This window comes from Microcaecilia unicolor, chromosome 2 (assembly GCF_901765095.1).
Source record: "Microcaecilia unicolor chromosome 2, aMicUni1.1, whole genome shotgun sequence".
In the NCBI taxonomy this organism is placed as follows: Eukaryota; Metazoa; Chordata; class Amphibia; order Gymnophiona; family Siphonopidae; genus Microcaecilia; species Microcaecilia unicolor.
Genome location: NC_044032.1, coordinates 19,651,462 through 19,677,622, shown reverse-complemented (window position 1 = coordinate 19,677,622; position 26,161 = coordinate 19,651,462). Strand labels below are relative to the sequence as shown.

At 46.6% G+C, this 26,161-nt stretch overlaps 1 protein-coding gene across 2 annotated transcripts in view; it reads left to right on the top strand.

Annotated features, from left to right (window-relative positions):
- DNAJB5 (DnaJ heat shock protein family (Hsp40) member B5) overlaps positions 1-26,161 on the top strand; it is a 56,203-nt gene that overhangs the window by 7,620 nt on the left and 22,422 nt on the right. For both annotated transcript variants that reach the window (XM_030192832.1, XM_030192831.1), the window contains exon 2: positions 10,916-11,166. In XM_030192832.1, coding sequence (XP_030048692.1) covers positions 10,956-11,166 — 211 coding nt within the window. In that variant the 5' untranslated portion in view covers positions 10,916-10,955. The remainder of the gene's footprint in view (positions 1-10,915; positions 11,167-26,161) is intronic.

Genomic DNA, 26,161 nt, shown 5'->3' with positions numbered 1-26,161 from the left:
TGGAGAACATCTGCTACAGGTAAGTAACTTTGCTTTTCTGTGGTTACAGTCAAAACGGTTTACAGATTATATACAGGTGCTTATTCTGTACCTGGGGCAATGGACGGTTAAGTGGCTTGCCTGGAGTCACAAGGAGGTACAGTGGGAATCAAACCCCCTGGTTGTCAGGCCACTGCACTAACCATTGGGCTACTCCTCCACTCCATTGTGAGTGAGGATGCTGCTCATTACTGGACACCTATGATGAAAAGATATCGATTTGGTGTAACGGAAGGTTTTGATATGATTGCTTTGATACTCCTTTTGTGTTCATTTGTGGTGGTGTGTTCCATGGTTAGTAATTCGAGATCAGGCTGTTGGTCTAAATTATATTTTTTTTGATTCCGCTGTGCACTTGATGTGAAGGATGAACATTTTAGTACAGTACAAATACAATTTTTTAAGGCTGTCTGACGCCATACTTCTGTAGTTGAGTGAATTCTGATTTCTGCAAATAGCAGGCACAATCCCTGCAGAGGTAATTATTGGTCTGTTCGGGAAAGAAATAGTTTCTGAATGCCTTGGAATTCTTGCAGAGCACATTTGTTTTATTAGCTATGGGACTGTGAGAGAAGGCAGTGAGGAAGTCATTTCCATATTCCGGAAGCTCATCCCAACGGAGGATGAGAAATTAATTGGAGAGCGTGGGCAAAGCGGGTAGGTGGGAGGGAGCGAGCGTGGGAGGGAGGAAATCTGTTGCAGCCAGCAAACTTCGTCACCGCAGCCCTGCTCCCAGTGGAGCTGGAAAGCTCCTGTGTGGGGGCCCGAAGGGTGAAGCGGTGGTTACTATTTATAGATCAGCTTCCTGCAGAGTACAGCTCCAGACGTTTCCCTGCTTGGCATCCCTGTGCTGCATATGAGACATGAGTCCCGGGAGCCCTGAAATGACCAGGCAGTACACAATCTGGTCCCTGCTGCAGTCAGAAAAAAGGGATTCAGTGGGGGTGGGGGGGGGGAGACACTCTGTAATGGGGCAGCGGGCAGGGATCTCAGGAGTCTTAAAACTGTCCTTGGCTGTACAAAGCAAAGATTAGCTGCCACATATGCTGCAGAATGGGGTAGGTCACAGTAATTTTGCCCAACATAGCATCAGCAACTAGAAAGCTTGGTGGCAGGTCCAGGGATTTGTTTTATTTTGCCTCTCCAACTGAAAAGCTGTTCTGCTACCCCTGAGCTGATAGACTCTTTTTTAGGGGAGCATGTCCTGAAATGCTTTTAGTACTTTTACCATGATCAGGTTGCATGTAGTTGTTAGAAAGTACTGCACAGATTAGGTAATGAATACTTTAACAAATCCAGCCAGGCTGTGAGTTCTTTTGTTGTTATCCAGGCCCTGAGGGCCCTCTTTGGAATCGTTGAACTCCTGCAGTCAGAAGCCATGCCAGCATCTATGCAGCACTGTATAAAGTTAATGCAACATCCTATATAATAATTTGCACCTCCGTCTGGATGCATGGGTTCGTAACACAGTTCCCATTGGTCCGCCCTGGGGATGACGTCACAGGGCGGACCAATGGGAAGTGAGAGGGAAGGGAACCCAGCCAACCGGAGGTGAGTACAGAATCGCCCCTCCGAGTTCCATGACCCCCTACCTCCTTCCCTCCCTCCTTCCACTCGCGTCCGATTTCCACTGCCTCCCTACCTCCCTCCCGTCCGAGATCGACGCCCCCTCTCTCCTCCGAGTTCCACCGTCCCGAGCCTCCCTCCCTCCCTCTCTCTCTCTCTCTCTGTGGCCTCCGAGTGCAAGCAGGACATGTGCGGCTGCCCCTCCGCTTCGTAAGTGCCGAACGTTCTTTAAAACGTTTTACCTCCTGGTCCACCGGCAACTCTTAAGTCGAGCAGGCTTGGCATGGCGCTTCAGACTGCCTTCGCTTTCGCTTCTGTTTTAGCTGTGCCTCTGGTCCGGACCTCATTTCCTGTTTGCGTAAGGGCGGGACCAGAGGCACAGCTGAAACAGAAGCGAAAGCGAAGGCAGTCTGAAACGCCGTTCCATGCCTACTCAACTTCACTGTTGCCGGCGGACCATGCGGTAAAAAGTTTTAAAGAACGGCCGGCACTTAAGAATGGGAGGGGCAGCCGCACACGTCCTGCTTGCACTCGGAGGCCACAGAGGGAGAGAGAGGGAGGGAGGCTCGGGGCAGTGGAACTTGCATGGGCCGGTGGAACTCGGAGGAGAAGGGGGGTGTCGATTTCGGACAGAGAGGGAGGGAGGCACTGGATTGTGCAACTCGGACGATAGTGGGTGCATGGAACTCGGGGCACAGGACGAGAGGGGGGTCCTGGAACTCGACCAGAAGGGGAGGGCCGGTCCTAGAACTGGAAGGGGAGGGGCGGGTACTGGAACTCGAAGGGGAGGAGAGGGGTGGGTCCTGGAACTCGAAGGGGAGGGGTTCCTGGAACTCAGAGGAGAGAAAGGGAGGCAGGTAGGGGGGCATGGAACTCGGAGTGGAGGAGGGCTGGAACTCGGAGGTAGGGAGGGGGCCCTGGAACCTTGCTAGCGCCTGTTTCCTTTCTGTTGGAAACGGGCCTCTTTTACTAGTGGATACCATACAGCAGCAAACACAGATCCCAATGCACTGTGTTTATTTTTTTTTTCTATCACTACTACTACTATTTATCATTTCTGTAGCGCTACAAGGCATACGCAGCGCTGTACACCAGACACAAAAAGACAGTCCCTGCTCAAAGAGCTCACAATCTAGCTATGAAATGCTCCTTTATTAAAGAAATGGTCTAAATAGGATAACCTACTACTATATTATTACAGACTATTGCAACATTGAATGTACCTTTAAACTTAAATATAACTATTATAAATAATAATATGAAGGTGCTCCGTGAACAAGTGTTAATCCAAGATGTAGGAGAAACAACCTACACCATCATCACACCTCAGTCAGACAAGTTGCCAAAAATGTTGGCATATCTATACCGAAGTAGTTAAGTTCCTTGAAATCAATTACTTTATAAATGAGTAAAAAAAAAAAAAAAAACTTGTGTACATTATAACTTGATTAATTCAGGGCACTGGATCTCCAAAATTGACTTTTGAAGGGTGTTCTCCTAATCATGTGCTCATTTAAAAATCCATGAAGATAAAATTCAAAAATCAAAAAAACCACTTATCCTTGAGACAGTTTCTCTGCTCTAAAATTCCATATACAATATTTCGATGTTACAAGGGTCTCTAATAATATAGTAGCAGAATTCGATTTATTTATTTTATTTTTGTTACATTTGTACACCGCGCTTTCCCACTCATGGCAGGCTCAATGCAGCTTACATGGGGCAATGGAGGGTTAAGTGACTTGCCCAGAGTCACAAGGAGCTGCCTGTGCCTGAAGTGGGAATTGAACTCAGTTCCTCAGGACCAAAGTCCACCACCCTAACCACTAGGCCACTCCTCCTTCATTGATATTATATCTTTATTTTTGTACCCCAGATATTATTTAGTGACTAAACAGGATACCTTCAAAATGCAGCTCACTGTTGCATCCCTTGTTGCCCCCCCCCCCCCCCCAATTACATGTTGTAAGGGAAGTGCACAGCTTTTCTGGCATCTAGCTGATGCACATGGGAAGGAGGAACCCGAATTACAGCTATGTCATGCAAGGTTCCGCTTTAGGAGTTACGGACCGAGAAAGGGATCTGGGAGTCATCGTGGATAGAGCGTTGAAATCTTTTCGTTCAATGTGCTGCGGCAGCTAAGAAGGCGAACAGAATGTTGAGTATTATTAGAAAAGGGATGGAAAACAAGCATGAGGATGTTATAATGCCATTATATCGCTCCATGGTGCGACCGCACCTGGAGTATTGTGTTCAGTTCTGGTCGCCTCATCTCAAAAAAGATATAAAGGAATTGGAGAAGGTGCAGAGAAGGGCGACGAAAATGATAAAAGGGATGGGACGACTACCTTATGAGGAGAGGTTAAGACGGCTAGGACTCTTTAGCCTGGAGAAAAGGCGGCTGAGGGGTGATATGATAGAGGTCTACAAAATAATGAGTGGGGTAGAGCGGACAGATGTGAAGCGTTTGTTTACGCTTTCTAACAATAATAGAACTAGGGGACACAAGATGAAATTAGAATGTGGTAGGTTTAAAACAAATCGGAGAAAGTTTTTCTTTACTCGGCGTGTGGTTAGACTCTGGAACTCATTGCCGGAGAAGGTAGTGACGGCAGCTGGCCTTGCTGAGTTTAAAGGGGGTCTGGACAGATTCCTGAAGGAAAAGTCCATTGATCGTTATTAAATTTTGGGGTTTTGCCAGGTTGTTGGGGCCTGGATTGGCCGCTGTCGGAGACAGAGTGCTGGGCTTGATGGACCTTTGGTCTTTTCCCAGCTGGCAGTGCTTATGTACTTATGTACTTATGTTTGGATACATGTCTTCTTTTTTTGTTAAATATTGCAGATCTTGTCTCATCAGACAGGTCGTCTTAGTTTATATTTTGGATAATTCAATTAAACGTTGCTTCTCTTACTGAGGGCCACTGATCATGCTGTTGTCAACAAAAACAGGCCATGTTAGGGCAGCTCTGTTATTGAGTAACAGCGTTCTAATGGTAGGATGGTTACAGCTGCTTTGTTAGCATGAGAAAGTGAAGAAAGCACAATGAGCTGCAGGTTTCATCTTGATATCAGATAGTCTGGCGATTATTATAGGAGGAAATGTGTAATAAGAGTTATTTTTATAGATGATAATGTAACGCTGTAGGTGTTCATGTTCAATAGGTTCCCTCCTAGAGAGCTTAGGTAGTGGGATCTGCTCAAAGTCGCAAGGAATATCGGTGGTGGTGGTGGAAGCAGGATTTGAACCCTGGGTTCTTAGCCCGTTTCTCTCTCAGAGCTTGGAGCTCAGTCTGGTGAGTTGTCCTCGAACATAAATATAAATCTGTCACCAACTCTTTGGGACCTGGAGCAAATCATTTGATCTTCCTGGGCTCGGTCTGTTCAAGTGGAAATGCGTAATGGCCATGCCTGCTTTTCTTTGGATGCCGTTAGAGCACAAGAAGCATGATGCCAGGCCATCTGCCTAGAGGCAGCCATATGTGTGTTTCTGAATACTCGGCTCAAAAGTGTGTTGGAATCCTGTTTGGATGGAAGGCATGGCATAAAAGGAAACGTGATTTCTTAGGCCGAGAGAGAGAGCACACTGATTTTCAAGAAGGGACTAGGTAGATGGGACTCGCTGTAGGATAAGCATCTTCCTGCATCTGTCTACCTCACTTCAGCTAAATGCATCAGATGCTGTTATGGTTTCTTTCATGACCACTGGAAGGCAGTATTATTATTCTGCCAGCTATCATTGCAAGATATATTTATTTATTACATTTGTATCCCACATTTTCCCACCTATTTGCAGGCGCAGTGTGGCTTACATAGTACCGTAGAGGCGATCGCCAGTACCGGTTTAACAAAATTCAGAGTGAGGTTGTGATAGACACATTGGGAATCGTAAGGAGGAAGAGTTAAATTATGTCCAGTTCTAGCTTTGGTTTCGTCATGCCGCCGGGTTAAGGCATTTAAGTTGGATCGTTAGGGTATGCCTTATTGAACAAGTTAGTTTTTAGTAATTTCTGAAATTTCAGGTGGTTATATGTTGTTTTCACGGCTTTTGGTAATGCGTTCCATAGTTGTGTGCTTATATAGGAGAAGCTGGACGACATAGGTTGATTTGTATTTGAGTCCTTTGCAGCTTGGGTGATGGAGATTTAGATATGTTCTTCTTGATCTAAATGTGTTTCTGGTTGGTAGGTCTATGAGGTCAGTCATGTATCCCGGGGCTTCTCCGTAGATGACTTTGTGAACCAGGGTGCAGATTTTGAACGCAATACGTTCTTTGATTGGGAGCCAGTGTAGCTTTTCTCGTAGTGGTTTGGCGCTTTAGAATCTCGTTTTTCCATATATAAGCCTGGCTGCTGTGTTTTGTGCTGTCTGGAGTTTCTTTATGATTTGTTCTTTGCATCCCGCATAGATTCCATTGCAGTAGTCCAAGTGGCTTAGTACCATGGATTGTACCAAGTTATGGATTCATCAAGATGTGCTACAGTGCTTGCAGTAATCTAGACCTGCGGTTCACAAATTCAGTCCATAACAGCCCTTGTTTGCAGGACATCTACAGCTACTATTCATGACGCACATTTGCATATCTTTGGTCAAAGAATCAGATTAATTTACCTACCCTGGTTACCTTCTATTTTTTTTCATGGGTTAGATTTGGGAACCTCTTCTCTAATGGGCCAATAATCAGAAGCAAATGCAGGCGCTAGAGGCTATTAGCACCATACTAGCACCGGCGTTTGCTACCGCCCCATGATCAGAGCCCCCGAGCGCATGAAACAATACAATCGGGGGCTCTGAACGCAACTAGTATGCAAATGCATACAAAACAGGGCACTTAGCACACGTAGCATGCAAATGCATGCTAAACTTGTACCTCCACAATGATCGGCGAGCATCACGCCAAATCCTACGCCAGCTCGGAGCTGGTGTTTAGGGCTTGCAGATCTTTGTGGAGGAATGTTGAGCCCTGTCCAGCATGCGTTTGCATGCTGCAGGCCCCACCCCATGCAGAAGCAGGAACCCCGACGCACCACACACACATAAGTTCAGGGGGGGGCTGGAGATCCAGTGGGTCTCCATCCCCCCTAACCCCTCCCACCAAAAGAAAAGCCCTGGTGGCTCAGTGGGCCGCAAATCAACCCCACCCCCCAACCTGGTGGTCTAGCGGCCCTCTTCCCCGCGCCCCCCCCCCCCCCCTCGTACCTTTGTTGGAGGAGGGAGGTAGACTTCCTCCTCTTCCAGCAGTTCTGCCTCAAAAATGGCTTCACTGGGCAGGGCTGGGCGGCGCTATTTTCAAAGTGGCACTGCTGGAAGAGGAGGGAGTGTACCTCCCTCTTCCAACAATGGTACAGGGGGGCAGGGAAGAGGGCCACTAGACCACCAGGTCGGGGGGGGGTTGATTTGCGGCCCACTGGGCCACCGGGGGTTAGGGGGGCTGGAGACCCACCAGATCTTATGTCCGGGGGGGAGGGGTCAGGGGGACTGGCGGACTGCCAGACCTTTAGTCCCCTTGTCGTTGGCTTGGCGTAGGGGTTTGGTGGGGGCACTGACCATGACCTCAATTCCCTGTGTTTTACAGGACTGGGGTTTTGACAGCTCAGACCTGTCAAACAAGTGCAGGAGTATTGGGCATAATCCTCCCGCACTTTACCCTATAATCAGAGATAATAGCGCATATAGATTTATATGCTATTATCTCTGATCATAGGGGCGGTAAAGCCCTGCGCTGTTCCAGCATTATTTATAGAGCGCTGTTTGGAACAGCGCAAGACTTGAGATCATCTGGGCATAAGTACATATGAGAACTCATGCAAGGCTGATCGTTTATGACAGCCAGATAGAAAATGCAATATTTGAGGTTGTGAGCAAAAAATGTAAATCCAAATTTAGTGTACGAAACCCCAAAAATGATATACAATGATTAAACATTCCGGGGGTATATAAGCATCAGAATTCATTGACGCGTGTCTCAAGGTGTGTGAAAGCACTTTAGAAAATGTTGCACACCGGAGATCCAAATGAATTAAGTCTCCAACGTTGCTCCTTCAGCTTTCACGGTAGGAAAATAACCACGTGGAGGGGCATAATTGAACGAAAACGTCTATCTCCATGGGCGTTTATCTCCGAGAACGGGTCCGTGAAGGGGCGGACCGAACCGTATTTTCGAAAAAAATAGACGTCCATGTTTTATTCGACAATTTGTGAGCTGGGCGTTTTTGCTTTTCAGCGATAATGGAAAATGAAAGCGCCCTGCTCAAAAACGAATAAATCCAAGGCATTTGTTCGTGGGAGGGGCCAGGATTCATAGTGCACTGGTCCCCCTCACATGCCAGGACACCAACTGGGCACCCTAGGGGGCACTTTTACAAAACCAAAAAAAAAAAAGGTAAAAGAGCTCCCAGGTGCATAGCACCCTTCCCTTGTGTGTTGAGCCCCCCAAATCCCCCTCAAAACCCACTGCCCACAAGTCTACACCATTACTATAGCTCTAAGGGGTGAAGGGGGGCACCTACATGTGGGTACAGTGGGTTTGGGGGGGTTGGACGACTAATAAGCATTAAGCAGTACAATTGTAACAGGTAGGGGGGGATGGGCCTGGGTCCACCTGCCTGAAGTCCACTGCACCTCCTAACAACTGCTCCAGGGACCTGCATACTGCTGCCAGGGAGGTGGGTATGACATTTGAGGGTGAAAATAAAAAGTTGTGAAACATCATTTTTTTGTGGTGGGAGGGGGTTAGTGACCACTGGGGGAGTCAGGGGAGGTCATCCCCGATTCCCTCCAATGGTCATTTAGAGCACTTTTTTGGGACCTGTTTGTGTGAAAAAGGGTTTAACAAAAGTGTCCTAAATGTTCGCTAAAAACGCCTTTATTTTTTCGATTATCGCCCTAACGCGTACATCTCTCCTCGGCCGATAACCACGCCCCAGTCCCACCTTCGCCACACCTCTGACACGCCCCCATCAACTTTGTCCGCATCCGCGACGGAGTGCAGTTGAAAACGTCCAAAATCGGCTTTCGATTATACCAATTTATTCGTTTTTGTGAGATAAACGTCTATCTCCCGATTTGGGTCGAAATCTAGGCGTTTTTCTCTTTCGATTATAAGGTGGATAGTGAGGCTAAATCCGATTTTTGACGTTTTTAAAGTCCAAAAATCCAGTAGCGAACATAGTCATTTTCAAACCAGAAAAAGTCCAACTTTTTGTTTCAAAAATGGCCATTTCTTAGATGTTTTAGATGCACCCAGCACAATCTTTTACCACCATTTTCAAAACAAATGTCCAAGGGAAAAATGCACAAAAGCAAGCCATTGGGATGTATGGGGAACCAGCATTCTTAGTAGACTGGTCACGCATTCATCCCAGCAGAGCAGTGGAGCAGCCTAGGGGGCACTTCAGGGGACTTCACATAAAAGGTTCCAAAAATACTAGCACTGGGGGGCATGTGATGAAACTACAGTGTAGTGAATTTAAAACAGAGAAAATGTTTCTTCACCCAACGCATAATTAAACTCTGGAATTCGTTGCCGGAGAACGTGGTGAAGGCTGTTAGCTTGGCAGAGTTTAAAAAGGGGTTAGACGGTTTCCTAAAGGACAAGTCCATAAGCCACTACTAAATGGACTTGGGAAAAATCCACAATTCCAGGAATGAATGTTTGTACGTTTGGGAAGCTTGCCAGGTGCCCTTGGCTGTTGGGGACAGGATGCTGGGCTTGATGGACCCTTGGTCTTTTCCCAGTGTGGCATTACTTATATACTTATGTACCATTACCCTCTTATATTGTTTGGTGAGCCCACCAAAAACCACCTGTATCCATTGTACACCACTACAGTGGTCCTTATTCCTGCTGCTGTCACCTATATGTAGATACAGTAGTTTTTTAGTGGATTTTGGAGGGCTCGCATGTTACATAAGTACATAAGTAGTGCCATACTGGGAAAGACCAAAGGTCCATCTAGCCCAGCATCCTGTCACCGACAGTGGCCAATCCAGGTCAAGGGCACCTGGCACGCTCCCTAAACGTAAAAACATTCCAGACAAGTTATACCTAAAAATGCGGAAGTGTACTGGTTAGAGTGAGATATGGGCCTGAGTCTGCTGTGCTGACCACTAGGCTACTCCAGGCACCTGCTCGATGCTCTAATAGGACTAGCCATAACATCTGAAGCTATCATAGAGGCTGGTATGTACTGTTTCTTTCACATCTTTGGAAGGTAGGTGGGTGGTCAGTGACCACTCTGGGAGTAAGGAGGGTTATGCCTTAGTCCCTCCAGTGGTCATTTGGTCATTTACAGCATCTTTTGTTCACTTAGTCGTGATTGAAACAACCAAAAATGTCTTAATTTTGGCCCTAGACCAGTGGAAATACTTTTAAAAGAAATAGGAAATATTTTTTTCACTCAGTGAATAGTTAAGCTCTGGAACTCTTTGCTGGAGGATATGGTAACAGCTGTTAGTGTATCTGGGTTTAAAAAAGGTTTTGGACAAGTTCCTGGAGGAAAAGTCCATAGTTTGCTATTGAGATGGACATGGGGGAAGCAACTGCTTGCCCCAGGATTGGTAGCATAAAATGTTGCTACTAATTGGGATTCTACCAGGTACTTGTGACCTGGCTTGGCCACTGTTTTGGAAACAGGATACTGGGCTAGATGGACCATTGGTCTGACCCAGTATTGCCACTCTGTTTTCAAACCTGGTCCTGGAGGCACCCCAGCCAGTCAGGTTTTCAGGATATCCACAATGAATATTCATGAGAGAGATTTGCATGTACTGCCTTCACTGCATTTAGATCTCTCTCATAAATATTCATTGTGGATATCCTGAAAACCGGACTGGCTGGGGTGCCTCCAGACCAGGTTTGGGAACCACTGCCCTAGACATTTTCATTTTGTTGCATTAAAATGTCTATCTTTTGTTGCCACCCATGTCCTGCCAAAACATGCCCCCCTTGAAATTTGGATGAATTGTGGTGCAAAACGTCTAAAATCGGGGTGTCAAAATTGCAATTTTGAATGTTTTTGAGAGAAAAAAAAGTCCTTCTGAAACCTTATGGGGGTTTTTTTTTAACTTGGAAAATGAGTCCCATTGACTCCCACTGAAATTCATACTGGGATATCATCAATTTATTATCAAAAATCCCATGCCACTGGTAGAGATGCCTTATGTGTTAGTTGTGAAGCTGCCTGAGAAATAAGAATGTTTCATTTTTGGAGGGACCTATTGTGATTGGTAATATGAAGCTGACTGTTGTGTGGGGAGATGGATGTCAAAATGTTTTCCAGGGGCTCACTCTTTTTCTGGTTTCCTTTTGAAGTTTCAACATTAAAGACTCGGCCAGAACGAGCATCTCGGTCATGGGGAAGGATTATTACAAGATCTTGGGTATCCAGTCTGGTTCCAATGAGGATGAGGTCAAGAAAGCATATCGGAAGATGGCCCTCAAGTATCACCCAGACAAGAACAAGGATGCCAACGCTGAGGAGAAATTCAAGGAGATTGCTGAGGCCTATGATGTTCTGAGTGATTCCAAGAAGAGAGCCATTTATGACCAGTATGGGGAGGAAGGTAAGATGGGGTTTTATGTCTCAGAGGGAGGTGTAAAGGGCTGGGGAGGGGGGATGTTCATCAAATGCAGAATAAATAGAGAAGATTGGGGTGAAAGTTTTCAGAGCCTAAATAGATCATGTCTTTGAGGAAATTGTCTCCTCTCCCTCCCCCCCAAAACAATTCTGTAATTTCACGCGCAAATTTGCATGCCTTGTGCATGAATTTGCACATGTAGATTATAGAATACTAGCAGTCAGGCATGTAAGTGATGCCTTACGGTTCCTTTTACAAAGGCGTACTAGCGTTTTTAGCACGCGCTAAACATTAGTTGCCCATATATTTCTGTGGGCATTGCTAGCGTTTAATGCATGTTAACAATTAGCGTGCCCTAAAACCGCTAGCGCAACTTTGTAAAAGGACCCCTTAATTAGGCGATAATCGGCACTAAGTACCAATAATTGGTGTTAATTGCAGTTAGTTGCCTGAAATTTGCATTTCCATGCATAACTGCACTGTCGGTGTCTAATTTCTACAGTACGTAACTGCAAGGGGGCATAGATTTGGGAGGGACACGGGCAGGGGCATGCCAAGCAGTTATGTGTTAACCTTATAGACCACTTTCAATTACATGCATTTCTACTGCATTTAGGTGCCAGCATTTACACCTGCCGTAGAGATAGCATAAGATTTATTCTAGTATTCTATAACGTTATAGAATTATGCTTAGCGCCTGAACATTTTTGGTGACCTTTATAGAATTAGATCCTCTGAACTGGAAAGAGTACATCAGCAGCAGCATAGAACCCCATTACAACACCTTAGTGCATTTGCACAACGTTGGCTTGAAATGAGGAATACCTCATAACGCCTTGTTGGAACATCACTCCAGACCTTGCTGAGGGAGTAGAGCATTCCCCATGCCATTCTGAGGTACTGAGTCACTGCAAACAGAGTGCTGCACCTCAAAGGAGAGCTTAAGGGAGGACTCCAATTTGCGATTCTGGACATCCTTTAGGGCCATGCTGCCCTCCATTGGGACAGTAGTCTTCTTGGTCACTGTCGTGACCAAACAGTCCACCTTAGGCAAATGCAAGGACTAATTCCTGTGAAGGGACAGGGTAAAGCTAAACCATGGCTCTAGCCACCCGCAGACCTGAGTCAGGGGAATCCCACTGGGTGGAGATCAACACCCGCATTGCAGCATGGATATGGAAGGTCTTACCTCTGAACAAAAACAAAAAAGGAGGTGAAAACCCTCACGAAACCGTGAGATATAAAACAAAAAGTGAGGAGAGTGAATGAGGATACCAAAAAATATTTATTCACATGAAAAATAAAAATTAAAAAGTAACATAATATACATTGTGGCTCAGAAGTAACCGAAAAACATAACTGTCTGCAGTACCCAGTACTGTTTGAAGACCCTTTGCCCAATAATGGCCTGGCTAGACTGTGCTCAGCTGCTGGGATAAAATCCCAGATGCAGCATGCCTACACAGGACATTGATACATAATGGTGCAGCCTTTTTAACAGAATCTGGTTTATGTAATGCCTCTTGTTCTGGAGCTTGGTAAGTGCTACAGTGCTGGAAGAAGCTGGGCTATGCAGCAGCTCAGCCCTTATTAGTAGAATATGGCAGATCATTGAATGCCAGTGGTATTACTCAGAAGAAGACTGGAAAGCGACCTGCCACTTGGGTTAGAGCCCAACCATGTCCTAAACAGGATTCTTAAATGTTGTGTTCTGAGGCCCAGAACTCTGCTGTCCATCAGAACTCCCACTTGTGTGCATCTAATTTCATCTTAGGTATTCTTGCCCCTGGTAGATTTCAGGAGTGGTTTCAAACTGAGCACCAGTTTTGATTTAGTCCTCGGTGGTGGGGGGGGGGGGGGGAGATTTTTTTTTTTCTCATGCTAGTTTTTTATTCCATGCTGACGTGTAATCTGGAGCATTTATATTCAGTATTTCCATTAAGTCCCAGAGATCAGTCCAGAGCAGGGGTTCTCAATCCAGTCCTCGGGACACACTAAGCCGGTCTGGTTTTCAAGATATCCACAATGAATATTTATGAGATATAAATTTGCACGTACTGTCTCGTGCATATTTTTATTGCGGGTATCCTGAAAACCTGACTGACTTGGTGTGTCCCGAGAACTGGGTTGAGAACCCCTGATCTAGACACATGCGGGTTATTCCCTGTACCAGCAGGTGGTGATAGAGAGAATAAAGTGCTCTGCCATAAAGGTCCTGTGCCATAGCCTCCTCGTCAGTATTCTCTCTATCTCAGGAGGTGGGTGGACATTGCCTGTGCAGCTCTGTCTGATGCTTGCTCCCGGCCTGTTCCCTCAGGATCAGTTGAGCTGGGGGTGTAATCTGCTTGCCTATGTTGGGGTACATCTGGTTGTGCCAGGTCCCTCTCACCCCTCCCCCCATACTTGCCTAGTGTGCCGCTTTTTCCCCCCCATACTTGCCTAATGTGCCGTTTTTGCAGAATCTGGCTGGCCTTCCTGTCTCATCAGCTTGTAACCTTGGGGTCATCTTCGACTCCTCCCTCTCCTTCTCTGCACATATTCAGCAGACTGCTAAAACCTGTCGTTTCTTTCTCTATAATACCAGCAAAATTCGCCCTTTCCTTTCTGAGCACACTACCAGAACCCTCATCCACGCTCTTATCACCTCTCGCTTAGACTATTGCAACTTTCTTCTCACAGGTCTCCCACTTAGCCATCTCTTCAATCTGTTCAAAATTCTGCTGCACGACTAATATTCCGCCAGGGTCGTTATGCTCATATTAGCCCTCTCCTCAAGTCATTTCACTGGCTTCCTATCCGTTTCCGCATACAGTTCAAACTCCTCTTATTGACCTACAAGTGCATTCACTCTGCAGCTCCTCAGTACCTCTCCACTCTCATCTCAACATTCCTCCCCGGGAACTCCGTTCACTGGGTAAATCTCTCTTATCTGCACCCTTCTCCTCCACCGCTAACTCCAGACTCCGTTCCTTTTATCTTGCTGCACCATATGCCTGGAATAGACTTCCTGAGCCGGTACGTCAAGCTCCATCTCTGGCCGTCTTCAAATCTAAGCTAAAAGCCCACCTTTTTGATGCTGCTTTTAACTCCTAACCCTTATTCACTGTGTTCAGAACCCTTATTTTATCATCCTTACTTTAATATTCCCTTATCTCTTGTTTATCCTGTTTGTCTGACCTAATTAGATTGTAAGCTCTGACGAGCAGGGACTGTCTCTTCATGTTCAAGTGTACAGTGCTGCGTACGTCTAGTAGCACTATAGAAATGATAAGTAGTAGTAAAAAAAAAAAAAAAAGAGAGAGAGAGATTTCCACTCCTGCCTTTTTAAGATCCACTTTAAACAAAACAAACAAGGCTGAGGAAACTGGAAGCAGCCAGTATTTGAGGGAGCCAGCAGAAGGCAGCTGTTTTGGCACCAGTTCTTCTGCAGCTCTGCTGGCAGTGATATCCTGTCAGCGGGTGTGTGTAAGTAGTTGCCCTTTTTACTTTGTTGTTTTATGTGCAACGTGGCAGCCCTGGCAGAGGTTGTGAAGCGTTGCTTCCGATGTGGGGAGGCCTCGGGCTTATGAACAGTTTGTGTCGGAGCTTCTCCCAACAGCCCTCCTCCAAGTGGATCAGCAGCTTCGGCGCTAAGTTCAGCAAGGCCGCATGACGAGATTTTGGCAGGCTCAGCAGCAGCCAACCTTGAGGTACCAACACATGGCGCTGTGGGGGATTCTGTTCAGGGCTTCCCTCAGGTGACGATTTCTGGTCCTCTCAGTGGCTTATGGGGTTCTGGATATAACAGCTGGTGGAAATTTGGGCCAGGCCTCTGTGGACACTCCATTTTCTTCAGAGTTTGGTTTGTGTTGTGCATCAGGCCTTTTTGTTGAAGCAGCTCTTCTTCTTTCAGCCTCTTCCTGCCCCCTCTGGGGTTTGGTAGATCAGCATCCTAAGCGAGTGCATTTGGATGTGCACAAGGAGCTTGATGATCTTTCCCTGTCATCAGACCATGACTTGTCTGGTGCCTCTGACTCTTCGCTGTTTGACCCCTTAGAGGAGGGTGAGCTTCTTCCTGAGAATTGGGATGACCCCACAAAGGCTCGTCTCTTTCATAAGCCATTCCTCATTTTTAAATTGCTGGAAGTACTGAGCATTTCCTCTCCCAAGCCCCTGGGTTCAGATGTTACTTTTCACCCCATGATGTCGGGCAGTAAGAGGCCTAGGCGTAAGACCTTTCGTATCCATGCTGCAATTCGGGTGTTGATCTCCACCCAGTGGGATTCCCCTGACTCAGGTCTGCAGGTGGCTAGAGCCATGGTTTAGCTTTACCCTGTTCCTTCACAGGAATTAGTCCTTGAATTTGCTTAAGGTGGACTGTTTGGTCACGACAGTGACCAAGAAGACTACTGTCCCAATGGAGGGCAGCATGGCTCTCCTTTGAGGTTCAGCACTCTGCAGGCAATGGTTTCTGCATCCTATGCTGCTTGGGCTTACTTGAGCTGGGTGCAGAAGACAGCAACAGTGGAAGACTTGATTCAGTCCCTGGAGGCTGATCTCACTTATCTGGTAGATTTGTTGTACGATCTGCTTCAAGCCTTGGCCAAAAAAATGTCTTTGGCGGTCACGGTGAGGTGTTGGCTTTGGCTTTGGCTCCACCACTGGGTGGCCGATGCAACATAAGTCCATTTCCCATTTTAGAGGAAGCTGCTCTTTGGGAAGGATTTGGAGAAGATAGTGAAGGATTTGGGGGACTCAAAGGGTCAGTGGCTGCCTGAGGATAAATCTAATGCCCCTTCCGTTCTCGCTTCAGTTTTCAGGACGTGCATCATTATAGGCCGGGGAAGTCCTTTTCCTAGCAAAGGTCTTTCTTTCAACAGAAGCAGTATCCTTTTCGTGGTGACACACTATTTCTCCTCCAGTTCCAGAGTAGCCTCAACCACCTGTGCTTCCCAGTGATGGGTTGCAGGCCCACTCCTCAGGGGTCTTCATCAGAGGATGTTTGTCCTTGTTCCTTGAGGAATGGGCCAGGATCACTTCAGACATTCTTAGAGGTGGTCTGAGATGACAACAAATTAGAGAGTTTGCTTGTCCACTCGCAGATTTTTTTCTTGGCCTCTCGTACAAAGTGCCAGCCAAAGTTCTGGTGTTTCAGGACATATAGCTGGAACTTCTTTGGTTAGGAGTGGTGTTGCCTGTTCTCCTGCCAAAAGGTCACTACTCCATCTATTTCGTCGTTCCCAAAAAGAGGGTGGCCTTCCATCCAGTGCTCAACCTCAAGTAACAGGGCCTGAAGGTCTGCCACTTCCAAGTGGAGACCCTGCACTCAGTCATCGCATCGGTGCGGTCTGGGGAATTTCTGACCTCCCTGGACTTCAAGGAGGTGCTTTTCCACATACCAGTGTGGCCTCTGCACTAGCATTTTCTTCATTTTTCTGTGCTCAAAGAACATTACCAGTTTTGGGTGATGCTTTTTGGGCTGGCGACAGCCCTGAGGACCTTCTCCAAGGTCATGGTGGCGGTGGTCTTTTTGCGTTGGGAAGGGATTTGTGTGCATCCTTATTTAAATGACTGGCTGATACATAGTAACATAGTAAATGACGGCAGAAAAAGACCTGTACGGTCCCATCCAGTCTGGCCAACAAGATAATCTCATTTTTTATGTGGTATATGATACTTTATACCCGAGTTTGAGTTGTCCAAGCCATTCTCAGGGCACAGACTGTAGAAGTCTGCCCAGCATCGGTTTTGCTTCCCAATTACCAGCGTCACCACCTAATCTCCACTAAGATTCCGTGGATCCATACGGGCATCATTCTTCTTGGAGAGTGAGCAGGCTATGGCCAGAGTGGTTGCTCTGCTTCGGTCGCAGGGATAGGTGGTCAGTCTTTACAAAACTCATCTGATGCTTTCTCAGTGCCTAGAGTATCTCGGCATTGTTTTAGACACCCAAGCGGAGAGAGTGCTTCTCCCAGAGGTGCATCATCAGAGGATCATTTCCCAGATCTCTAGGCTGCTTCAGATCCCTACCCCTTGGGTGTGGGATTACATTCAGGTTCTAGGTTCGATGACCTCCGCCTTAGATGTTCTTCCATGGGCGCAGTTCCATATGCGCCTGGTACATCCAGCCCTGATCAGTCGTTGGTCCTCAGTGTCCTCCGACTATCTGCTCCACCTGCCTTGGACTACTCAAGTATGATTCAGCTGTTGGTGGTTGACCCTGGTCAATCTGGGGAGAGGTCTCTCCCTAGAGGCTGCAGATTGCCTGGGCCAGACAGCCCAGAGACTGTAGTCCCAGGTGGAGGCATCGTGGTCTATCAACGGCTTGGAGTTAAGAGCCATGAGGAAGGCCTTGTAATTAATCTCTCCCCTCTTGAGGGGCAAAACGGTTCAAGTCCTGTCAGACAATGTAGGGGTCCGGTGGTTCTGGTGGCGCCAGATTGGCCCCAAATGCCATAGTATATGGACATAGGACTGGTGATCCACAGATGGACTATCTGCCTTCTATCAAACCGGGGTCTCCTGAGGCAAGGTCCTGTCCGTATGGAAGATCCCTCCTCCTTTGGTCTTATGGCATGGCAAAGGTCACAATTAAGGAAGAGAGGTCATCAAGAGGATGTCATCGCTACCCTGCTCCAGGCTAGGAAGAGGTCTACTTCAGTGGCTTATGCTAGAGTTTGGAAGGCCTTTTGAATCTTGGTGTTCCTCCATCAACCTTTCTCCATGCCAGGTGTCGCTGGCTCTCATACTCACCTTTATACAGGAGGGGCTTCAGAACGGCCTCCCTTTGAGCTCTCTGATGGTACAGGTAGTGGCTCTGGCAAGCTTTCAGGGCCACATGCAGGGCTCCTTCCTATCCGGATGTGGCCCATTTCCTATGGGGAGTTAACCATTTACACTCTGCCCGGCTTTGAGTTGGAGTCTCAATCTCATCCTACAGGCATCGCAGAGAGCCCCATTCGAACCTCTGGACAGGCTCACCATAAAGGATCTCGCCCTCAAGATGGCTGTTCTGATGGCTATTACTTTGGAGTTGCAGGCTCTGTCGTGCCGGGACCCGTTTCTGCCTTTTTCAGAGGTGGGGGTCTCGATCAGGCCAATGCCTTCATTCTTGCCCAAGGTAGTATGTTCCTTCCATCTGAACCAGCCAATTTCACTTCCCACTTTTCGCAGGGAGGACTATCCAGTGGAGTACTGCTCACTGCAGTGTTTGGCTGTCCGCAGGCTTTTGATCAGATGCCTGGAGATCACCAATGACTTCAGGCAGTTGGATCATCTTTTTGTCCTTTTCGCAGGTCACAGAAGTGAGCAGGCTTCAAAAGCCTTAAGGAGGCTATTTCTTCAGCTTACCTTTTGGTGGGGAAGTTTCTGCCTTTCAATCTTAAGGCGCACTCCACCCAGGGCACAAGCTACTTCCTTTGCAGAGTCGCAGGCCATTACTATTGATGAGATCTGCAACCTGATCTTCAGAACACATGTTTCTAAAGCATTTTCAGTTGGATGCCTTAGCTAGGGGCGATGTGGCTTTCAACACTTCAGTCCTGTCAGCAGGGATAGCTGTGTCCCGTCCTACTTGAGGCCTGTTTTGTTGTTACATCCCACAAGTCTCTGGATTGATCTCTGGGACATAATGGAAAGAAAAATTCTTACCTGATAATTTTCTTTCCTTTTAGTTCCAAGAGATCAATCCAGAAGCCCTCCCTATGACTTGCTGTCTGCCTGTTTTTGTGAGTGTGTGTATGTTTGGGGATTTGGGGGTTTTGCAGATGCAGAGAAGAATTAAAAAAAAAAAAAAAAAGCCCATGGGTTTGAAAGGGATAAGTCACAGCTTGTGATTAGTTTGAGCACTTCTGCCTTCACACCTCCCATTTTGATGGTTTTGCTTGTTTCTCCTTCCAGTTTCACATTTGTGGTTTTCAGTGGCTTCTTTTTTGAGGCAGGAGGGGTTCTTTATTCTGGTTTGCCTTACTGCTTTGTTATCATGAATACAGAGGAGAGGCTATGGTACAGGACAATTATGACAGAGCACTTTATTCTCTCTGTCTCCACCTACTGGTAGCTGAACATAATCCTCAAGTCTCTAGGTTGATCTCTTGGGACTAAACCCTGCCCAATGTCAGAGGGACATGAAAGAGAGGTGCAAAATTACAGGCATTATAACGATTTTTACAGACCTTACAGGTTCATTTTTAGCCAGAAATATGCAGGAGGTTGGCAACTCTGTTTACTACTGTTCTCCCACACACCTCTATCAATGCCTAAGCAAAGTAGTGCAAGGAAGGCATGAAGCTAGGGTTTCCGGTTCCCTGCTGCAACAGCTTCCCCCCCCCCCCCCCCCCCAAATAAAGCCTATCATTACCGCCACCCTACCTCTGCCCAGATACAGAAGAAATCAGCATGGTGCAAGCCCCTCTACCACAGACCCATGGTCCAGTGCTGCTGCAGAGCTTGTGTGGTTCTGCCACAGTAAGCAAGGTAAGTGTGGTAGGTTCCTGCCTGGCACATCGCAAACATCGGCAGCCCCCTGCCACACTACTTACCGTGTTGCAAACTATTCCATCCCTGCAGTAGGACCAGAGCTGCTGCTTTGGCCGCTCCTTGTCTAATGCCTGCGAGTAATAGCCGAGTTCCTTCTCAAGGATCAAGTACCTGAGCCAGAAGTCAAACCCAAGCTTCTCTGACTAGGCAGCACAGGGCCATGTATCGAGCCCTAAAAATGAAAACACACTTAAAAGAAGATGGACACAGATATTCTCTGTTGAGGTGACTCAAACCTCTTACTTCACGGGGCAGTTAGATGGTCTACAATCACCAAGATAACATGGTAGACCTCTGTCAATCCTCCCACCCTTAAGTGCCATCATGCTCTGTGCATGGCTGTTCCGTGCGCTGGCAATTTCTGCCTCTGTGTCACTTTATCCTAAGCTGTTGTAAGCCAGTGATTAAATCCAGTGAGAGAAAGGTCAGCTTCTAGAACAGACAGATTCTGCTGAAATCGCACAGATGTGCAGTGTCATCAGCTAATTATGGTGCTGCTATTATGAACTCAAATGAGCTTCAGCAGTCAGCTGTTGTCAAAGCCAGTTCTGAATTTAGAAGCAGCTGTCTTAAGGGGGCAAGAAGCTAAGATGTGTGCAGAGGAGGATGCAAGGAAAAGGTCTTCTGGAATTTTTGCATAGGTTGGCAGAAAGGAAACAGTACAGCTCATCAAAGCAAACCCCCCCGCTACCTCTCCATGCATTTGGATTGTAAGCTCTTTGGTACAGGGACCTAATATTCTTTGCAATTCTGTGCACATGACCACTGGGATGCAGCAGCCAAATGAAACAGGTTTTAGCTTTTCTGTTACTTGTAGTGGAACATACTACTAGCTCTCATCGCTGCTAATTTCAGACTCGTGGAGAACCTGTGGAGTCGGCTACCGGTTCCGAAAGAGTGAGCCAGACCGGAACAGTGGGAGGGGCCTGGCTTGGGGGACATGAGAAACACTTACCTTTGGTCTTTCCCAGTATGGCAATACTTATGTACATAAGTGTTCCCATACTGGGAAAGACCAAAGGTCCATCAAGCCCAGCATCCTGTTTCCCAACAGTGGCCAATCCAGATCACAAGTACCTGGCAAGATCCCAAAAAAGTACAAAACATTTTATACTGCTTATCCCAGAAACAGTGGATTTTCCCCAAGTCCATTTAATAACAATCTATGGACTTTTGCTTTAGGAAGCCGGCCAAACCTTTTTTAAACTCCGCTAAGCTAACCGTCTTTACCACATTCTCCGGCAACAAATTCCAGAGTTTAATTACACGCTGAGTGAAGAAACATTTTCTCCGATTCATTTTAAATTTACTACATTGTAGCTTCATCGCATGCCCCCTAGTCCTAGTATTTTTGGTGTCTGCCACTGCATGGGTTCTCATTGGCACATTCTCTGATACTCGATGCTAGATGTTCTTGTCCAGGTTGAGGATCTTGAAGGGTACTTTATAGCCAGAGCTGATGAGCTTGTAAATGGGAGAGCTCCAGGAGGCACCGCAAAACCAGAGCCCCAGTGTGATGTAAGGCGTAACCCTAGTAGCGCTCTAGAAATGTTAAGTAGTAGTAGTAAACTGCTGAGAGTGCAGTTGTTGGTAAGATGTCAAACCAAGGTCCTGCGTTCTCTAATGCCAGGACCCAAGCAGGGATGTGAATCACGGGACTAGGGGGCATGCGATGAAACTACAGTGTAGTACATTTAAAACAAATCGAAGAAAATTTTTTCTTCACCCAACGCATAATTAAACTCTGGAATTCGTTGCCGGAGAACGTGGTGAAGGCGGTTAGCTTGGCAGAGTTTAAAAAGGGGTTAGACGGTTTCCTAAAGGACAAGTCCATAAACCACAACTAAATGGACTTGGGAAAAATCCACAATTCCGGGAATAACATGTATAGAATGTTTGTACGTTTGGGAAGCTCGCCAGGTGCCCTTGGCCTGGATTGGCCGCTGTCGTGGACAGGATGCTGGGCTCGATGGACCCTTGGTCTTTTCCCAGTGTGGCATTACTTATGTACTTATGTCCTCTACTTGGCTCACTTGTATTACATAGAGCAGTGATTTAACCTATTGTGATGTCATAGTGGCTCATTCCACCAATAAGAGCCAACCTCATTAGTGATGTCACAATGGCTTGATTGTATAGAATGTTTGTACGTTTGGGAAGCTTGCCAGTTGCCCTTGGCCTGGATTGGCCGCTGTCGTGGACAGGATGCTGGGCTCGATGGACCCTTGGTCTTTTCCCAGTATGGCATTACTTATGTACTTATTGATAGTGGCTAAATTCTAATGCAGGTTAAATACAGTCGGGTACCTGTCAAAATTCCACCTCTGTAACAAACTTTATTAGGCTTAAGCAAATAAGTAACTGTACCGTAGCTTAACTACATCTCTACTAATTAAAGCAGTAGATTTACTAACATGCACTACCATCTTAACACACGTTATGAATCGGTTCTGTTATACTAATTGATCCCTGCTGGAAATCTACTGTTACTTAGGTTACTAAGGCTAACAGCGCCCCCCACCCCTTCCCCCAAAGCATTACCCGTTGTTTCAGCGCAGTATTCAATGTGATTCTGTCCGAAAATGAATTAGTAGCTGGAAAAGGGCAGTCATGTGACCTTTTGATAAGAGAGCTGGCAGACTATGAGATGTTACCAACACAGTCAGAAATATTCAGTAGCCAAGGGGTCTTCATTAATTTTTAACTCAGGACCACTTTGGGTCCAAAAGGGCAGAAGGAGAGCTGACAAATATCCTCCCACCTTGCCCAGTCAATACATGCTGACATCCATCCCACCAATCTGTGTCTGTCTCAGATGTCCCCCTTACCCGGCTTTATGCCACCAGCCTTGCCCCCCCCCCCCCCCTCCACCAAGTCCAGCATCTTTTCTCCCTTCCCACACTGAGTCCAGTATTTCTTCCCCATCATACCAACCCCTGACCGCAAACCACATCTAAAAGGCAGCTGCAATGCCACCATCTTTCGAAATGGTGGTGCTTGACCCCCTAGCAGTGTATTGAGGCACACACTGTTGGGGTCAGTCTGCTAAGTAAGGCAATTTTACAAGCATTGCTTTATCTTTAGATTGTAAGCTCTTCCGAGCAGGGACCGTCCTTATTGTTAATTTGTACAGCGCTGCGTAACCTTAGTAGCGCTCTAGAAATGTTGAGTAGTAGTAGTAGTATTTGGCAGACTAACACCTAGCGATGCGTTGCATCACAATGCTGGGGGGGGGTCAGGCCTCACCGTTTTGAAAGATGGCAGTGCTGGAGGCAGGGGCAACTGGTCAATCAGTAGGGGTTGCCGTTGGCTCGTAGGCCTTGCATTAAAGAACTGGCTACTGCGCTGTGTACTTGTGAAAAAAAAAATCATTAGCCACAGGTGCCCACTAGCAATGTCCACTCACTTTCCCATCCCAGTACCACTGATACAAATGAAGGTAGATGGAAGGCTTTGCAAGGAGCATTGTAAAAACAGATTGGCTTCAGCGAGCAGGGGAGTTGGTGATCAGCTGTGTACTTTCCACTAGTTTGCTGTCCACACTGATTTCAGGTACTTCCTGGTTAGGGTTACCATATTTTGTCCTCTGAAAAAGAGGGCACATGTCACGCCACCTGCCCCACCCCTGCTCCGCCCACACCGCACCACCTGCTCCACCCACACCACTTCCCTTTCGGATCCTCGCCCCACCCTTTCTCGCTCTCACCCCGCCCCCGGTCACATATTCCCCTCCCGTCACCTCCCCTCCCCCTTGTCACATATTCCCCTCCCCTTACGATCTACTGCCCTGGTGGTATAGTGACCTCTTCAGGGCAGGAAAGAGCCTCCTTTTTCCTGCCCGGAGCGCTGCCTGTCCTTGCCCTGCATCTTTCTCAGTCTCGGCTCGGGATTCAAAATGGCCGCCGAGAATTGAAGTCTCGCGAGGCCACTTTGACTCTCGTCGGCCATTTTGAATCCCGAGCCAAGGCTGAGAAGGATGCAGGGCAAGGACAGGCAGCGCTCCAGGCAGGAAAGAGGGGGGCTCTTTCCTGCCCCATAGAGGTCACTAGACCACCAGGGCAGATAGTAAGAAAGGGGAAGGGAGGGGAGACCCACGGCGCCGCTCGCCAGCCCATTTGTCCAGAAATCCGGACGGGCAGGCGGGTAAAACCCATCGGACGCCCCAGACATGTCCTCAAAAAGAGGACATGTCCGGGGAAATCTGGACATATGGTAACCCTGTTCCTGGCCTCCATTAGAGTAGAGTCCTGGGATCAGGATCACACCAGCTGATTTCCCAAGGTGAAAGGAAAAAGTGGGGAGTGGGTTCAGAGAAATACCAAATTGGTACCAGGGTGGACTGAGAGAGAGGGGTAGTGGAGAAAGCACACACAGCCCAGCTGCTCAGTAAATGGACTGATATGCGCTGAAAGAGACTTGAGCCCAGTTTACGTTACAGCTAGAAACAAAAGTTTCTATTTAAGCGGTACTTGTGCCCTGAAAAATCACTTCTGGATAAACAAAGACCAGCTTCTCTTCCCTGTCCAGGGAACATTCTGTCCTCTTGCCTTTTGGATTGGTTTTAGCATGAAAGTTTGTTCCCTTTGATGACCAACCATATAAACATTACCCTACTGCTTCAATCAGCAGGGCAAGAGTAGCCCTGGTCCCTTCCCCAATCTCCAACAGCCACTCATTTTAAAGGGGAAGGCCGTTTTAAGATGGCTTTGGATTTTCTCTCCAGCTAGAGGTTTTCTTTGCATCTCCATCGGTACTAGCCAACTATTATTCCGTAAATGTGGAAACTGTTACTGAGCAGTGCCTATAGTGAGGGGTCCAGCAGAGAGGGTGGTGGGCTGTCTGGGGGCAGTGCTGATCTGTCCAGACAGCAGTTGAAGTGTGTCTAGGATTTCAAGGGACACCTGGTAATGTACTGATGCCAGCTGTATCCCACGCACCAGACTGTTCAAACCCTTCCCCGTCCCTTGTCTGAAAACAAAATGGCAAATTATAACTGTGGTGTCTTAAGTGTTCCTGCATCTACTGTTTTTTGTATTTGCTGTGAGAAACGAGATGAGAGTTAACCAAGAGAGGACATTTTTTAAAGCTGTAAGGATTCTTAGGGTGAGCCAACCTGTTAAATAGAACTGTGCTGTACTAATTTGACATCTCCCATTTCCAGAACTCTTGAGAGTCCAGGATCACCTAGTTATTGGTGACCACAATTAAACAGCCTCTGCTTTGAATAACTGTGTAAAATAGTTTGCACAGCCTCTGAGCAGAAGCAGAAATGAGTCTTAAGCTCCCTTTCTGCTCATGATTAATTGCCGGTTTCTAGCCTGCTGTCATCTGTGACTGCTGAGGAGCTTGGCACACAGCTTGATATTAGCTTTTCATAAACCATGTCCTCTTGTGGCATGAAAGCTGTGAATTGTCATTCAGCCAAACTTATTAACTCTTAACTGCCATCTGAACACTAGTTTACAGAGCTGTCTTCAGGCTCTGTGAGCTGATTCCTGGAGTCTGCAGAGCCACGGACTAGCTCCATGCATGGAGGACTAGACACGACATTATGTGTGAATTTGAAACAACCTACCCCCCACCACCTTCACCCAAAAGATGATGGGAACAGCATGCAGGGAGAGGTAGAATGGGTATGGTAATAGTGAAAAACTGTCCTGTGGATAAAGTTAGAATTTTTTTTATATCGATACTTCTACGAACTGGAGGTTTACCACAGTAAACCAGAGACATAGACTTCACAAATATTAAACTATCAAAGCTCTAAATACTTAAGAAGGAAGGAAAAGCCTCCAAGATTCATTTTACAGCAACTTTAAGGCGCTTCAATAATTAAGAGGAAGGCTTTTTTCAGCCGTTGACTTTATATAATAAAGCATTAATGTACTTATGCTTTCTTTAAAAATATTTTCATATCAGTGAAACTTATCTTTGAAATCACTGGGAGATAAATGCCTTCATCAGAATGTGGAATCACATGGTTGGGTCAAACTCAATTAGTCCAAAACTGACAATGACCAATGTTTCGCTAAACTGCTTCAAGGAGTATTGGACCTATTGTGTCTGGGAGAGGGGAACAACTGCAACATACAAGTTTGAGCTTCTTATACTTAAAAAAAAAATTTTTTAATAAAAATTAAAAAAAAATTTTTTATAGTATAAGAAGCTCAAACTTATACTCGTAGGTTCATTCGTGCATGAATGATTTCTGCTGTTGCAGAAAGTAAAGAATCATGGCAGCTTTTAGTTAAAAAGGGGGCCCAGATATGAAATATCCAGTCAGAGACAAGCAAATCCAATATACATGTCAAACCTACAGTGGTTATATCAATGCTATTTAAAAATACAATTAAAATAAACAATTCCAATCTATTTCATAGGAGCCAGCTTTTCAAAATGATTGGGGGTGCTAAACTCAATGGATACCCCTCTCTGGACACTGTTCAGGAGTTTGCTCAATATT